Source organism: Alosa sapidissima, chromosome 3 (genome assembly GCF_018492685.1).
Source record: "Alosa sapidissima isolate fAloSap1 chromosome 3, fAloSap1.pri, whole genome shotgun sequence".
NCBI lineage: Eukaryota > Metazoa > Chordata > Actinopteri > Clupeiformes > Clupeidae > Alosa > Alosa sapidissima.
The window spans coordinates 2,748,591-2,765,477 of NC_055959.1; the positions used below are offsets into that span (position 1 = coordinate 2,748,591).

A 16,887-nucleotide genomic window follows, 5' to 3' on the forward strand; every position below is an offset into this window, starting at 1 on the left:
TAAAATGCTTACATGTTAATAGCTTAAATGTTATTCTATTTCTGTACGACGCTTTGGATAAAGGCGTCTGCCAAATGAATACATGTAATTGTAAACGGAAGCTGAAAAGGTGTAGGTATAAACATAAACTTAATGCAAACGCACTTGTAGGTGGACCAGGAGGATTCTGGCCCGACCGAGTCCTTCTCCATGGACCCGCAGCTGGAGCGGCAGGTGGAGACGATCAGGAACCTGGTGGACTCCTACATCGGCATCGTCAACAAGACCGTCCGCGACCTCATCCCCAAAGCCATCATGTACCTCATGATCAACAGTGTGAGTGGACAGATTGCCCGGGACATGGGTGGAGTAGGGAGGAATGGGTCTCTTGGGTCTCTCTTTGCTTGCGGATTCCAAACACATTACCAGAATGGCCTGGGGGTGTTGTAAAGGATATTAGTATTAGTAATATTTTTTGGCTTCATTTGTGTGTAAGGTTGAGATGGGTACTGAACCAAGATTCTATAGTTGTTTCTGAAACTTTTGATGAATTCATTGATCAAAAGTGATTGATTGAGATTTGTTGTCTCTCTCTCTCTCTCTCTCTCTATTCCTCCTCCTCCTCATTCTCCTCCCCTGGCATCTGTCCTCCCTCAGACTAAGGAGTTCATCCACTGCGAGCTGCTCTCCTACCTGTACAGTTCGGGCGACCAGAACAGCCTGATGGAGGAGTCAGCAGACCAGGCCCAGCGGCGTGACGACATGTTGCGCATGTACCACTCCCTCAAGGAGGCGCTCAAGATCATCGGCGACATCAGCACCACCACCATCACCGTGCCCCTTCCCCCGCCCGTCGACAGTGGCTGGATAAGCCCCAGGTGAGGGAAGAGGGGCCGAGCTCCCACACAGGGCCGTCTCTAGACCCATTGTACTGGGGCACATGGCCCCCGTAATCAACTGCTGTGCCCCAGTAATTTCATTATACTGGACTGTGCCCCAGTAGAGTGTTTGGGTCTAGTGACACCCACCCCACCAATGTGTAGTCACTGTCCAGCTCTTTACCCTTTGAAACTTCTGTAGAGCAATGATGGCAATGTTCCAATCACTGCAATCCAATGACTATCGATTCCTATGTTCCGAAATATGAAGATGTTCTACACGTTGTTGTTTTTACTCATGGTTTAGGAATTTAAAAAGTCATTTTGCACATTCGAGGGACTATTTCCCTATCATTTTGTCTTAATTTCCATCAGTCATTTTGTCAGTATTTTGTATAAACTGTAAACATTTATTTACTAACTACAGATATTTACTCTGAATCTATTAACAGTGTTGATGAATGGCTACCTTTTGTCACTGTATGTAGATTGTTTGGTGATGCCATGTTTGTTTGAACACCATTTGGTATTCCTTTCTTTATCTTCCTTCTTTCCCTCTCTGTCTCATTCTCTCCTTCTTTCCCTCTCTCTCTCACTCTCTCTCTCTTTCCCTCTCTCACTCACTCTCTCTCTCTCACCCTCCCTCCCTCTCCCTCTTTCTGCGTTCCCAGCCCCACACCTCCACCCACCAGTCGACCGGCCGTGGCTGCCCACCACCCCAACAGGCCCCCAGCGGTGCGTGGTCCGACCCCGGGGCCCCCTACCCTGATGCCCACCCCGGCTCCCCCCATCCCCTCTCGCCCCGGCCCGCCCATCAACGCCTTCAGCAACAACAGCGCCCAGGACCCATTCAGCGCCCCTCCTCAGATACCCTCACGGCCCGCTCGCGTGCCCCCTGGGGTGCCCAGGTAAGACCCCAACCCCCCCCCCCCACCTCCGCTGTGCCAGCTTCAGAGAGGGGCGCGGACATGCCTGCCAGGTGTGCTGTGGCGCCCCGTCACGCTGTCTTTGCAGTGCCACACACGCTCCATCACCCATCTGCCCACATGCTAGCCTATGGCTCTCATTTGCCCCCAGTGGTGGCATTGCTGTGGGTGTGGAGCTCGGCGTGCCCTTGTGCAGGGTTGCAGTGCGTTTTGCAGGCATCAGATGCCGGTTCACTCTCACTCTTCATTCTCTGGCTGCTCGGCAGGCTTTCCTCACGGACACCTCTAGGCATTGTGACGCAGCGTGTGCATGTGCTCGCTTTCACTTCCTGTCTTGCTCACTCCTCCCTCCTCTGTCTTTCGTTCTTCCTTTATCTTCAGTCTTTATATGTCTGTTAATCCTTCTTTCGGTTTGTCTTTCTGTCTGTACTTCACTGTGTCTGATGGTGTGCCTGCTGCTTCTGTGTTCAATATTCACTCTCTCTCTCACTCCTCATTTTGCAAGCGGGCCTGTCCTTATGTTTCTCTCTCTCTCTTCCTCTGTTCTCTCCCCCTGCAGCCGAAGACCCCCGGGCGCCCCCCATCGGCCCACCATAATCCGCCCGGCCGAGCCCTCCCTGCTCGACTAGGCCCAGGCCTGGAGCCGGAGCAGGGGGGCCAGCCTGGGCCCTGCAGCCCCAGCCGGAGAGCGGGCCGTGAGCTCCCAAAAAATATGCGTGCTTGTGTTTTTTTTTTTTTTTTTATCTTGCTTGATACATCCAGCTTGACGAGTAGACCTAATGTTGTAGCCCACCCCTGTTCTCCCAGTATAGGAAAGCTGCTAATCCATCCTACTCATTCAAATCTAGGGGAAAGAGAGAAAGATACAGAGAGAGAGAGGGAGAGAGAGAGGGAGAAGATCAGTCAGTGATCAATAAATGAAAGAGGAAAAACACAGGGTCTGCATGTTAACGGAGAACAGGTTGTTTGGGTTACTCTGAGTAACAAGCTGATGTGTTTGCGATGCTCATGAATGCTGTGGACTTCATTCTGAATTGAGACGCTTTCTCTTTTTTGTTTTTGGCAAATGTGTTTAATGCTATGTATGCGTGTGCGTGTTCAGGGAGTGTGCCACAAGGGGGCACTCTCTCTGAACCTCCTGAAAGAGTTGAAAGACCTTGGCATCATTTTGAAGTGAGGTGTTTTATTTTTATTTTATTTTTTTATTTTAAATAGGGAACTCGGCAGGCGCTTCTTCACTCTAATGCAGGCTACCCCCTCACTCTCCCTGTAAAATAACCGCCCCCGAGCCCAACCTTTAAACCTCATCTGTGTGTATTGTACAAACTCATCCTGTGGTTCCTTTCTATAGGTTTTCTATAATCTGAAATAGGCTGCCATTGCTGTTTATTGTCGCTGATGTATTAGGGGTGGCTTTTAGAGTGCTCTTTGAGTGCAGGGAGACGTAATAACTTAGTCTAGTTTTGACCAACGACCAACCTTTAAGCTCTTCAGAGACTGGCCTCCATGCTGCATTCATTAAACTTTGGGCAACACTTCATAATAACAAGATTACGTTTCTTTAGTGAATTACACATTCATGAGTTTATATGGTGTCATTATCTAATGATGAACATGTGGGAAATATGTACATGATTAGTTAACATTCTAAAATAAAATTATTCTTATTACTCTTGTTATAAATAGTATGGTTTATAATGTAATGGCATTATGTTCAAAAAATATTTCATTATTTTAAGCATTAAACTTGATGGGTTTTGAAGCACTGAAGCTGAATTATTTGATAATTAAAGATCTGTGAACAAATTACAATGTTACTTAAGTACCATCAAACACAGTTTTGAATATTTGCTCAGCATTTCAGCATTACTGCAAGTTCAGCATTACTGCAGGTGTCACCTAAAGTCCTGTTTGGTGAATATTTTGCTGGGTGTTATACTATCTGAAATAGTTTGGCATATTTTTTGTTGGATGCATTGAAAACTGAATGGCCCATATAATTCCGTAGAGAGCACTTAATCCATTTAGGAGTTGGTCCATACCTGATTGGAGACTTAATGTGTGTGGTTGGGTGGATGCCTGTGATCCGGACCATGTAAGGCATGCATGGAGAAATAGTAATAAGATTTTGGGGTCTCTAACTTTTGGTCTTTTCAATTGATCCCCACGTTTGTTTTTCGGATTCTCGCAATTGTATAGTAGGCGACTTATCTCCAAGAGTCGTCATTTTCCTAAATGAACTTCAGTCCACGTACAGTAGGCCGTGCAAAAGATGAGTCATTGAGGAAGTCGTTCTGTAGCCACCCTTATGTTTTAATATTCTAGGTGTGATTACTAATAGAGACACTAACACAACTGTTAATGGGTGACTAGGGAACTGGGGAAACCACAGACTGCAATGTGGAAAGGTATTATTTATCTCTTGGGCATTTGTGATTAATGTTTTAGATGTGGTGAATTGAGCTGAGTTTTTTTTTTCCCTTCCATCCTTGTTGAGGGAAGAAGACAATGGTTTTTCTTAGAATAACTCCCCAGGATCTCCAGAACTGTTTGATGCACAAACCAACAGTTTGTTTTGCAGAATTCTTGGGTGATGTGGAGAAACCTGGGGAGAGAGAGCCTGAACAGCACTGATGACCTGTTTCCGTTTTGGTCTTCTTTTATGAATATATTGTTGTTGCATTATATTTTGGCGGGTGATTTCTATTCGATGCCTTCAGGGAGTGCAGGGTGTTACCCCAACCACCCCCACACCCAATGCCCCAACATGAGAATAGGTTATGAGTGCCGTTGTCAAGGAGAGGGAGGTTGGGTCTGTGACTCATCTCTTTTCTTGTTTCATTTTGTTGATCCTCATTGAATGACCTGCCTATAAATATGATCCCCCACGTTCATCTCCGTGGCCTCATAACTGAAAGAGGACACCCACGCATGACTCACCTGAGTCTGTGGGAAACGAGGGAGGTGAGGAGCTTAACATGCAAATGACTGGAGCTCCCCGAGCCGCCAACACACCAGGCAGAAGGTGTTCCCTTCACCTCCCTTCGTCCTCCGTAGCAGCCTGTCCCATGGCAACGTCCCCTGGGCCTGGCCTGGCCTGACTGTGGGGACAGGCGACTTCAGCGAATGGCTAACCGCTAAACAACGTGGCATAGCACAATCGGGCCTGCTACACACGTGTTGTCGCCCACGTTGACGCCTGATCTTTCACGACACTCGTTTTGGAGTGGAGTCTTTAGCCTTATTTGACCGCAGAAAAAAATAAATCTGTTTCGGCGTCTCCGTGTTCCATGGCGCCGTTGCCAGGCGGCCACACACCCACCCACCCGCCGTCTCCGACGCAACACCCTCCTGCACTCGGTGCATTCGGCTGTGGTTGTGACTCAGCCAGCCGCTGTCTGTGTCCACCTCTGCTCTGCTTCCCGTCTCTCTGCTTCCGAACCTCCCTCCTCCTCTCGTCCTCCATGCGCTGTTAGGTGTGGAGGATGGAGGGGGAGGATGGAGGGTTGAGGCAGAGGATGGGAGACGAGAGAAATGGAGAACCCAATAGGTTGTTCTTCAATTTTGTATTCTATTGACACTACAAATCCTTGTTTAAGTGCCTCTGTAGCGATTAATGGACTTCCAAATAAACGGTCTCAGAACTGAAGCTCACTATCCTGGTTTGTCCTTGTGTCTGGTGTGGTTCCCTTCACTTCTCTGTCTTTCCTGGCTTTTGACAGAGCTGTTCTCTCTTGCATGCCACTTTCACTCTCTCCTCTGCCCCATTCGGTTGAACATGTCTGGCTAAGGGAATGGCAAACTGCTGTGGACGCGCTAGTCTTGGCATTTGGTCCAGTAGGCCTCTGCTGGTGTTCCTTCAGGTCTCTCCTAATACCTTGAATGACCCTGTCCGTTTTCCTTCCACAGATGCTTTTACTGTACACTTCATACAGTTATGGGGTAAACATTCATACTTCCAAAGTAGAAAGTAAAAGAAATGGTGCAGCAAATGTAAATTATAGGTTATAGTTATAGGACTTAAGTGAGCTGTGAACGGTAAACAGGATGAACCAGTGAAGAGGTAGTTATCTGTAGGGATCATTGTACATATACCCTGTTTGCTTTGCAAATGATGTTTCCTGCTGATAAGATTTCAAAGATGCAGCCCATGATGAAAGGCTAGGAGAAAACCGTAGCCTGGTCCAAGACGCACGCACACACACACATGCACACACCCGCACTCATGCATGCACACACACACAACGCACTTTCCCAAATTCTTCCAGAAAGGTTGATTCACACTGTTGTTGTCATTACGGTTGTCCCTGCACAGACGTCCTGCTCCGAGGCGGAACCAGTGGTGAGCCCTCCGCGAGCTGGGGAAGGGTTTCTGTGTGACGCTGGGTTACCATGGGAGGACTTCACCGAAGAGGAAGGTTCGGGGGAATAACCGTGCACTGGGTTCTGGGTTAAGGGTTACGAACTGCCTGCTTTGGCAACAAAAAAAAATCTTCACATGGATTATGTAAGGGAATCCCTCTGTATTCTGTTGTTTTAAATCAAGTACTGTATTTCAGAAAGCTCTGAATTTCTAGTTTCAGAATTCAGGCTGCTTGTCAATTTTCAGAATTTGAGACTTTTGCCACTGCTACCATTGAGGGCAACTAGGACGTATGTGTGTGTGGGTGGATATGAGAACTTTCAGGCTTTCTGTAGTTTTAATCTACAAGAACCATCTTTCTCTTTTTTTCTTGTTGTAACAAGAAAAGGGCAGAGTGCATTTCTATCTATTGTCCCAGTGTGTAGGAATTCCCTTTAACAACAGTTTTGTGTGCTGTAAGAAATGATTATATGATTCATATGAGCTAAATCTTTTTTCAAAAGGGAACAGGAGATATTCATCATCCCCAGGACATATTAATTATTTTAGAACTGTGCAATGTATTTAAAATCACCTGAAGATGGGGACATTTCTCAGAAGCGTAGTGTGAACCGCCAAAGAACATAGCACAGGAATTATAACAGACATACGTCTTAATAAATTTGACTCCAGTGGTTAGATTGTGTAGGTAACTGTAAATATTTGTGGTATGGCAGCTTTGTTGCAGAGGGGACGTTTTAGGGATCACCTTCACCTGTCTCTCTGAGGACATAGGTTGCCTTCATGTTAATTAGTAGTAGCTCATCCCCACCAGGTCATTGGCACAATCTGTACAGTAAGAGTGCAGGCATTCATCACTACGTTTAGGTAATGCTTATTGGTTGACGGTGGCTGTTGCAGAAAATTGGAATTAAGGGATTCAATTAAATGAGTGCTTGTGAGGGTTTGAGAGGAGATGGAGTGATAAGCTAGCTTGAATGACAAATTCAAGTTAAAATGCTGATGTATTTGGGAGAATAGGTAGCCTTGTCTTGACTGCAGTCCAACCATTGGATTTTTGCACTCCGATATTTAACTAAGGTGTATAGTTGATGGCTTCATTCAGTCGTGTTATTTCTGTGTTGAAATAGTAACTGTACAGCTGTAAAATGTTTGGTTAAGTTGAATGGGTAATTGAATTTGGTAAATTGAATGGGTAGTTCAAATTTTGTTTAAAAGGAACATGTTTTTAATCTCTGTTGTGAAATGATCGTGTGTACTGCCCTTTATAAATATTCATAAAAGCCTTAAAATGTCAATTTTAATATAAATAAATAAATACATACCTGCTACCCATTGCTTTACATTCACATGCATTGTTTTAGGACAACCATAAAATGACATGGATTTATCCAAATCAGTTATCATTTGCAGTCCTTTTCTTATTTTTGAACCCATGCATTTCACATTGGAAGGCACTGCAACTAACAAACATGTATAAAAAAAACTATCTAGATGAAAAGGTGGAAAGTCCCATGAACAAGTTAAAGGTCACATCAAGATGTTAACCACAAAACAGACAGAAGGTGACTTCAAAGGAAATTAGTACAAAACTGGCCCAGATCATTTCATGAGACGGCCACAGGAGAGCCCTAGTATCGCAAAGCCTAGAGACGACCAGGGGGAAATATTCACTGATTGTGGGTAGGATTAATTTCATTGATGACCGCATTTGGCATTTCTAAATCAAACCAACTATGTCATGGAGATGGTAATTAAAAGTCTTTGGCTAAAAAAACTTACTAAAACAGTCATAGATAGCCTTTGTCAGCATTGATTTTGATTGGCTTTACAGTACACATGTTTGAACTCTCCAGACTGAACTGAAGTCACATCTGAACCAGCAACACACATTTGAGGAGACATCTGTGATGTTTTTTTCCTTCATTATAACTGACTACTCTTCCTTTGTCTAACTTTACCCTCATCAATCATCTTCATCAACCCTCTCCATCTCACAACACATTCATTTCTTCACGTCGGCCTTAAACGATCTTCAAATCTCATACCACAAAGGTTCATAGTAGCTTCCCTGTCATTCCACAGCTTCCTTGTTTTCTTGCTGTTTGCTAGCCCCTGCTCTCCTCACTGTGACATCTGAAATGGCCACGAAGATAAAGCATTCTGAATCCGCTCTCAGGTGCGGACCCGCTTGTCGTCAAAGAAGCGACGAAGTGTGTACACCTGTGCGAGGGCCACAGCCAGCATGACGAGCAGGTTGGCACATGACCAGAAGGAGACGCGCCACAGGTTGTCCTCCAGCAGGTAGCGGTCGCGTGTCTCAAATGCCCGCAGCGCCGCCTGTGTCTGCCGACTGCGTTCCAGACGTTGGTGCACCACATCAATTGTGTCCTGTGGCAGAGAGAGAGACCAGTCCAATGACATTCATTATAAGTCCAATGACAGCAGTCCAATAACATGCATGATAAGTGATTACTGTATACATTAAATCTTTATTAAATCTATTCTATTTGTTATATCTTATATATCACTGTGGCTTCTTATCCACAAATGTTGTAAACTCCTAACCCTGATGTCCACCAGCTTGTACTCCAGCATGCTGTCGGATTCAGGTGTGTTTTCCCAGTTGCCTTCTCCCAGGGAGTCTGCAGACCCGCTCATGACCAGTCTCACTAGCACCATCTTCTCTGAGAACATGCTGAAGCTGTTGTCGAAACAGACTCTGTAGTCTCCGTCCTCAGTCGGGTCCACCCTGGCATATTGAAAGAGCCGATGACATACTTACAGTGGTTATAAAACTACTCACCCTCCTTGGATAAGGTGCATCTACTTAATGCTGACTTGAAGGGGTGAATATTTATGCAATAATTTATTTTGCATTAGGCCTACATATATTTTTATTGACAGTACTTTGTATCTACTTTTCCTTTGACATTAAAGATTAATTTACAAAAAAAAAAATGTAAATAGGCCAAATTAAATTGACCAAGATTCCATTTATAAAAGCAATAAAACAGGAAAATATCCGGGGGGGGGGGGGGGGGTGGGTGTTAGTACTTTTCATAGGCACCGTAGCTGAGGCTTTAAAGCCATTGCTTTAAGCAGTGACCACAGTGACGCAACTAAAACTCATATCTGAGTCAAAAAGCAGCCAAACCTCAGAGTTATCCAATCACCACAGAAAAAAATGTCTGGTGGTTCAAAACCACTTGCCTATAAGCAGCCTTTTACTGAAACAGGGGGGTGTGTGCTTGGGTGAGGTGAGTTAAGCAATGAGTTACCACATCTGTAAACATGTAAACACTCACGTATGGATGCCATCGGACCTCCTGAAATCAGACACCTGCCTGTACCCACTGGGGGAGAGGAGAGTGAAGCCAACATCCAGTGATGAGCCAGCTAGGACCTTGACAGGTATGAGGCAAAAAAAAGTATGCACACTTGTAAAACAATACTTTTAGGTAGCCTACATTTTAAAGAACTAGCCTACAAACACTAACTTCTGAAATGAATGGTGGGCTACTCTGCTACCATGTAGTGTTGCACGGTGCACCGATACTACAAAAGTATCGCAATACCCTGAAATTAAAAATGTCACGATGCCTAATTTTATTAGTATCGATACTTTTGAGAATGACGTGTTCTTTTGAAGTAACATGCGTGTGCACAAGGCATGCTTCTAGCGCCTCCTCCCCTAACCTGTGGCTGTGCATCTTTTCTCCTCACACACACGTAAGCGCAGCTGTCATGCTATAAACAGCGAGACATGGCTGCTAGTTCAAGTGATGCTATGGTAACACATAATAATAGGGTAATATCAAGTTTATTTGCTCACTTGCATCTCTCAAGTTTGTGTTGCTAACCCACCTAGGCTGTGGGATTTTGGTCATTTAGGCCTACTTTTTGGGTTAAATGTAATTTAGAAATAGGCTAAGCAACCATCGCAAACTTTTACATCTGAAGAGAGATCCTTGCTAACTATCCCGCTAGCTCAGGTCACGTTTGACAATAGTGCTCGCTAAAATCATTAATGGACATTGCAAGACACTTATCTCTTCTATGATCCCAGAAAGATTTTCTTCGACTTGTACATTTTTTGACAATGTATTTCATCTAATGACATACAAAACATAATTAATTGCATCCACATATCCTTGTGCAACTTTTATTCACTAGACTAAAACCGTGAGTCAAGGCAAAGTCCTTTTAGGCAAGTCCCTCTACTTGGCGGCCATATGGCAACGCTTTTTGGGCACTCATCGGGCATCCATCTCAGCAGAAATGCGCGTGCGCAAGGCTTCATGACACCAATCTACTGCAATCTTGCGAGTGCCTTCACGTACCCCCATTTGAGAACCACTGCGCAATGCCGTGTCGGTGTTGTGGTCAACAACTGCCCTTTTTTTTACCCCCGAAAAGTGGGGGTGCGTTCGCACGCCCTGCACCGGTGCTCTCAGCGCGCTTGACCGGGACCAGAAAATAATTTCTTTTTCGCCATAGACTGCCGTTCAAATTTTTTTGAAAGATAGGTCCCATCGAGGCAAACGGAAGGGGCGGGACTTCGCCACTCTATAGCCAATCATGTGTTGTGATCTCGCCACTGGAGCAAGATCAGGGGATACGTGAGATTTTAACCCTTCGAAGCCGATTGACGCAAAGTGCACCCTTTCTTCTCTGTTACATTGCTCCGCAACTGTTCATAGCAGCGAGAAGCCTTTATTGTGTGACAGAGCAGAAGTGGGGCTTTCCCCATCACGCACTTGTCTGTACGTAAAAGTATGAAAATAAAAAAAAATCATAAAATTAAATCAAATTGCATCATATTTACAGTCTATACTTCTCTGCGTTCACCTGCACACCCATTACTCTCGTTTGAATTACTGATGAACCCGTGAACGCATAGATGAAAGAGGAGACACGGGGCTATCCATTGGTACCAAGTATGTTGATCTTTCTGGCTTATGAAAGCAGACGAAGTGACTGCAAAATAATAACGTCATGTACAAAAACCAACGCTGCACACCCATTACTCTCGTTTGAATTACTTGCGGACCTGTGATCGCATAGATATGCCACGCATGTCAGATGAAAGAGGAGACACAGAGCTATCATTTGATACATCCTTCTGGGTTATAAAACAGACGAAGTGTGTCTGTGTCTGTCAATATCAGACGCAGTTTATTTTAGCAGATTATTCATTTAGAACTTGTAGCCTAGACTAAATCACTCTGTGCGTAAAAAGACGCTACTTGCAGTCCAATCAGCTTGAATGAAACCACCCGAAATCACTACACAGCACCTAAAATAATAATTAACTTTTATAAATATATATATAATAAATAATTTTTGTTAGACTTTTTTTAAAATTATTATTAGACTATCTTACAGCGTCGGCGCCAGAGAGCAACGGGTGGGGGGGGCTATGACCACTGACGGGGGGGCACCTCACCTCACTTTTATTCGTTATTTTGCCATATAATAAAGAGCATCCTTTTGGATAACTGAATCATTATGATCAAGGGGTGAAATAGTGCAAGAACATAGCGGTCATAGCCTATATCGTTGAATAAACTAGCACACAACGTTTAGAATAATAGAATTTTAATAGAATAGCGTTGCATAGGCTACAATACAAGTAAATAGGCTATAACAGACTCACCATAGCAAGCCTTTTCCCAGCTAGGTCCATTATAGGCTTTTTGTCACTGCTTCCAATAATGCCTGTTTGGACGGGCCTGCCCTGGGCCCAGTTCCCCGAAAGCATCTTAAGCCTAAGGGCTGAGCTACACCAGGCGCGTAACTGAAGCGTTCCTTTCGTGTTGTGTCTGCTGCAACAATTAGCTTCCATTATAATCAATGGAAGTAGCTACACCAGACGTGACAGTGGGGCGTACGTTAAAAAAAAAATAGACCATTATTACGCGTCGCGAACGGAACGCTTCAGTTACGCGCCTGGTGTAGCTCATACCTAAGAGCGCCGTAAAGTCCCTCTTACGAACGTCTTAAGATTTGCCGACTGTTTCCCGAAACCATCGTAGCTTAAGAGCGTCGTGAAAACACTCGTAGATCTACGAGTGCTCCAGAGTACTCGTTACCGGCTAAGAGCGTCTTAACAGTACTTCTCACTGAGGTCACCAACAGGACATACAGAGGAATTACAACTTAGAATACATAATCCAATTTACGTTCCCATTCTTTATTGTTTTTACCCGTGATGAATCAGATTTTAGCGTGCAAAATAGCAAAATGATGTTTGTCAATTTTAAAGACAATTTTTCATGTAAAGACATTTGCAGTTTGTTTCGTATTAGGCGTGTTCGACTTGAGGCAGATCTGACTTGGTCTGGCTTTCTACGTAAACGTGATCTTCAGAGGCTAGCCGGGAGGAGCTACAACAGAGGGCAGCTCATCCCGGACAGACAGGCTACAGTCTGCTGACGTGACTCGCGGGAGACATCGCGGAATGTTGTTTGCAATAAACACAGCAGAACTTTCATTCTTACTCATTAAAATGAGCATGATGACTGACGAAATAAATTCTTATGATGTAGTTTAAATAAACCACTGTTGTCATACAGTTAACAGGCCTGCATTGTAGCATATAAATTCAATATCAAGTGTTTCCCCTATATGTGTGTCTATCTATTTAGCCAACAGCAGAAAATAACAGAATATCCAAACGTTTTCAGTAGGCTAGCCTACCATAGTTGCAGAAATCACGTATAAGAAGGTATCCCTTCGATTTCTGTTTATTTTCGCATATTCCAACATAAGGAAGCAGCATGAGACTCCCGTCATAATCGTCATGAGGACATTCCTCCTAAATGGCCCTATCACGTCTTTGAACTGACGTCATGAGGGCGTGTTTTAGCTCGTGCAGCTCGTGGAAGGCAACTGCAAGATCTGTCTGTAGGCTAAAACGTTCCACATTCTCGACGCACCCGACCTGTAGCGCGAAAATGTGACGTCACAGAAGCGCCGTAACCATTTATACTCGCGCGTCGTGGTCACGACACTAGTTGCAATATTCTCCTGAACAGAGGTGTCGCTGTTGTGAAAAGATTAATGCTAACTACGTTACACAGCAGAAGAAGCTGCATTAAGAAACACTAGTAGCAGAGAATGTAAACGGGCTCTGCTATTAGCTAGCCTCTGTGATGGTACTTCAGACTTTGGTTGCTACTATTCACAACTACCACCATCATTATCATCTAGTTTCCAAGGTGTGCGCACAGGTAGATAGATAGATAGATAGATAGATAGATAGATAGATAGATACTTTAGTCATCCCGAGGGAAATTTTAATAATTTAAACAGTTTAGTTAGCTGGCTAGCTAGCTAGCAGCTGGCTGAGTTTGTGTAATTTCCTGAAGTGGAAAGAGATTTTGTTCAGGCCTTAATAGATATCCTTTGTTTGAAAATAAATCGTTTCTATTCTTTCCTCTTAATTCCATGTGTTGCAACTCTCGCTGGTAACTTTATTAACTTATCCAGCAAACTATTACAAATTCACGACTGTAACAAAACACTGCAACTCTCGCTTGCCCTCGAACTAGTCCATCTTCCTGTTTCGCGCTCGTCTGAAAAAAAATGAGTGGTGCGCTACCTCTTGCTACCTGGCTAAAATCTTGGCGCACCAGCAAGATCTACGTCATTTTGACGTCACGGTGTCGCGCTACCGGTCGGGTGCGTCGAGTATGTAGAACGCATAAGACTCCCGCGATATTTTAAGGTCATGTGACATGGTGTCACGGTGGTAAGTCCCTCCCCGGCTGACAGAAGTCAGACAGAATTGCTAACCAGCAAGCATTGCGTCCATCCCAGTATGCATTGTGTTCAACCCAGCATGCATCACATCAAGTCAGATACGCACAGATCTGCCTCAAGTCGAACACGCCTATTCACATGTCGACGTTTTGCCGAGGAAGGGGTGGGATATGTGTAGACAACGGCCATATTGGCGTTACAAACTAACCCCATGCATTTCTATGGAGGATTTTTTGAGTGCTGTGTCTCCTCATTAGAAAGTCTCTGGTCAAGGTCAATTACTCTCACGTATCTCTTAAAGTGACAGGCACCTACACATCACCAATGTGCACTCAATTAGACCTACACACCACATTAAACATATGCCTAAGTGTAATAGTTTAAAAATAGTTATAGTTTTAGAATAGTTTCAAATTGCTAAATATATTTACTAGTAATTATGCAGAATATATGAAATATGACATAAGCCATCATTTTCCATGTGTGTTTGTGTGGAGAGAGTCAAGCAGAATCTGGGATGGCCACTGGTGTGAATGATCACACTACAGTATATTCAGTATTACTGATGATGATGTCAAGGTGGTGGGGCCCCCAAATCAAATACATTTTTTAAGTATCGAAATCGCAATTCTTGACTTGGTATCGGTATCGAAACATTAAAGGAACCATATGTAAGATTGTGGCCAAAATTGGTACTGCAATCACTTTCAAATTACTGTAGAGTGGTGTATCCCCTCTCTCTCCCCCCTGACTCGAGGTTGCCAACCCAGATGCCAAAACACTACTGACTTTGTGATTAGTAAATAGGTGGAGGGTGGCGCATCAGGCCAAAACACAACATCAACATGCTGCAACTTCACTTTTTAAATGACAATATCCTGGCCAGACTACTCTTGTCAGTGATAAGTATTTGTAATGAACATGATTTCTTAATGTCTAGTGACATATCAGGGCCATTTTATGATTAATTGAAATACATTTCTTACATACGGTTCCTTTAATTTTGGTATCGTGACAACACTATTACCAGGTGGTTAATACCGCCTATCTTGCACTATCAGGCCAGGTTTCCTACCACAACTGTCCTACTTTCACTTTGACTTGGAAAACTTAACCAGTTCAACTGGCTTGGCCAGCGAGCTGCACAGTCAGAGCACGCGTAGGCGTAGATCTAGAATGTAGACTGAAATGTGCAATGCCCTTAGACTTGTCAAGTGTTTTTATTTTTATTTATTTTTATCTATGTATGCGCATTATGCTAAACCTTTAAACCCATATGTTGCCATTACACAACATGGTACGCCTTTTGCACCACAGTTATGTTAAAGAAAAACAGGATGTGGATTATGTATTAGGGTTTCAGTCCCTCAATGAGCTTTAGGATCAGGTAGTTAGCGTTTACAAATTACTGTTTATTACCTGCCTGATCTTATCTACACTAAGTGCACTTTGACCCTTTGTGGGAATAATACGTTCCATTTCCTTTGTTGAAGCAGGCTGATAGTGGGCTTTTACAGGTTACCTAAATATAACTTGCTTATAGGTTTGAAGTTATTTTCTTAACTGATTGCAGGACTAAACAATACAGAATAACACGTTAAATGTGGCATGAAGGTAAACTGTGACTGGTAGCCTATGTTGTCTTACCTGATATTCAACTTCCAAACTACTTTGACTAATAACTGTCTGAAAAAAGCACTCGGTTGCGCCGGCAGGTAAAACAAACGTGAACTCGACGTCTTGGTTCTTAGAAAAGGTGACCACAACGTCCGCAAAGGAGGCAAGTAGTGACACTAGTATGCCCAACCTCAAGAGAGACTCCATATTGTCCAAACCGATTGCATGTGACTGGCATTGAGCAGTTACAGCTCCAGTGATACAGGTAGGGGATTCCTGTAGGAACTTCATGAAAACAGGAACCGGCGTTCGTCTTCGATAACCAATCAGAATGCCCGATGCCATTGTAGTAGGCTACCAACTGGGTGGAAGTTTATTTGCATGATATCATTTATTTTAATGGCGATGAACACTTACATTTCTTTTTGGCAACAGTCGGAAATGGCGAGTTTTAGCCTTACCATCAATTTGAAAACCCTTGAGAATTTGATTCAAGCCATGCTCAATAACTCATTGACCATGTTTAGCACTTCTATCTTTAGCATGATATTTTCATTGCGCATGGCCACTGATGATCACTAGTGATGCACTTGGTGATGGTCATAGGCCCGAAAGGCACCCCAGGAAACAGACAGCACAGACTGGTAGTCCGGTGGACAGCCCATAGAGCCCATTGTGGACCCGGAAATGTTGAGTACACCAAAGTTTTATGATGGAAATATATAGTATGGGTTTCCAGCATTAGCCGGATGCTAATTTGCATATGTTGGGCAATTTGTGTAATTGAGCATAAATTAGAATAATAGCCTATATTGATCATATTATAAGAGCTGCTTGGCCAAAATGGACAATGTTAGTATGTTTTTAGGGGTTACTGGAGATGCTGAGTCCATACCTGACATTTTCAAGATTCAAAATCACTATTTAAACTTGGTTTGGTCACATTTTACTCTCATTAAGCTGATTTTGCGGAGTTTTTTTGGTCCAATTTAGACAGATTTTTGGAGGATAGGGCTGTAGCGATATACAGTAGGGCTGTAACGATACACCTAACAATTCGATTCGTATCACGATTTTTGACCCACGGTTTGATACGAACCTCAATTTTTCTTTTTTTGGATGGGGGGGGCTAGACATTTCAATAGCCTACCTTAGAATACCAGAGGATTACAATGTAATATATCTGTATTATTTTATATCTTGATATAAAAAGAGAGAATACTGAATGTCTGATATTTATGACAGCACACTTTATGCAGATTAGCCTATAGCTTAGGCCTACTATTTCTATTACAACTCTACCACATTTAGCTGTCTGGTTGAAGCCTGGAAATAGTTGGCAAATAGTTGGCTAGCT

The 16,887-nt window shown here is 43.6% G+C and overlaps 2 protein-coding genes across 8 annotated transcripts in view; one reads left to right on the forward strand and one right to left on the reverse strand.

Moving 5' to 3' along the window:
• Positions 1-5,437, forward strand: part of dnm2a (dynamin 2a) — a 35,199-nt gene extending 29,762 nt beyond the window's left edge. For all 4 annotated transcript variants that reach the window (XM_042087792.1, XM_042087794.1, XM_042087793.1 and 1 more), the window contains 4 exons: positions 151-315; positions 637-857; positions 1,529-1,765; positions 2,343-5,437. In XM_042087792.1, the coding sequence (XP_041943726.1) occupies positions 151-315; positions 637-857; positions 1,529-1,765; positions 2,343-2,412 (693 nt within the window). In that variant the 3' untranslated portion in view covers positions 2,413-5,437. The remainder of the gene's footprint in view (positions 1-150; positions 316-636; positions 858-1,528; positions 1,766-2,342) is intronic.
• On the reverse strand, positions 309-15,837 carry tmed1a (transmembrane p24 trafficking protein 1a). Of its 4 annotated transcripts, none has more exons than XR_006030995.1 (5): positions 15,561-15,837; positions 9,455-9,552; positions 8,715-8,898; positions 8,195-8,537; positions 309-414 (listed from the first exon to the last, which is right to left on the reverse strand). XR_006030995.1 is itself a non-coding variant. In XM_042087798.1 (4 exons), exons 1-4 carry the CDS (start codon positions 15,819-15,821, stop codon positions 8,322-8,324), a joined length of 759 nt encoding a protein of 252 aa, XP_041943732.1. In that variant the 5' UTR covers positions 15,822-15,837; the 3' UTR covers positions 7,429-8,321. The 4 variants fall into 4 exon arrangements, 2 of the variants coding, with proteins under 2 accessions (XP_041943732.1, XP_041943733.1); XR_006030994.1 differs by lacking the exon at positions 309-414 and adding an exon at positions 2,225-2,627; XM_042087798.1 differs by lacking the exon at positions 309-414 and having other exon boundaries at positions 7,429-8,537.
• Between the last annotated feature and the right edge of the window lie 1,050 nt (positions 15,838-16,887).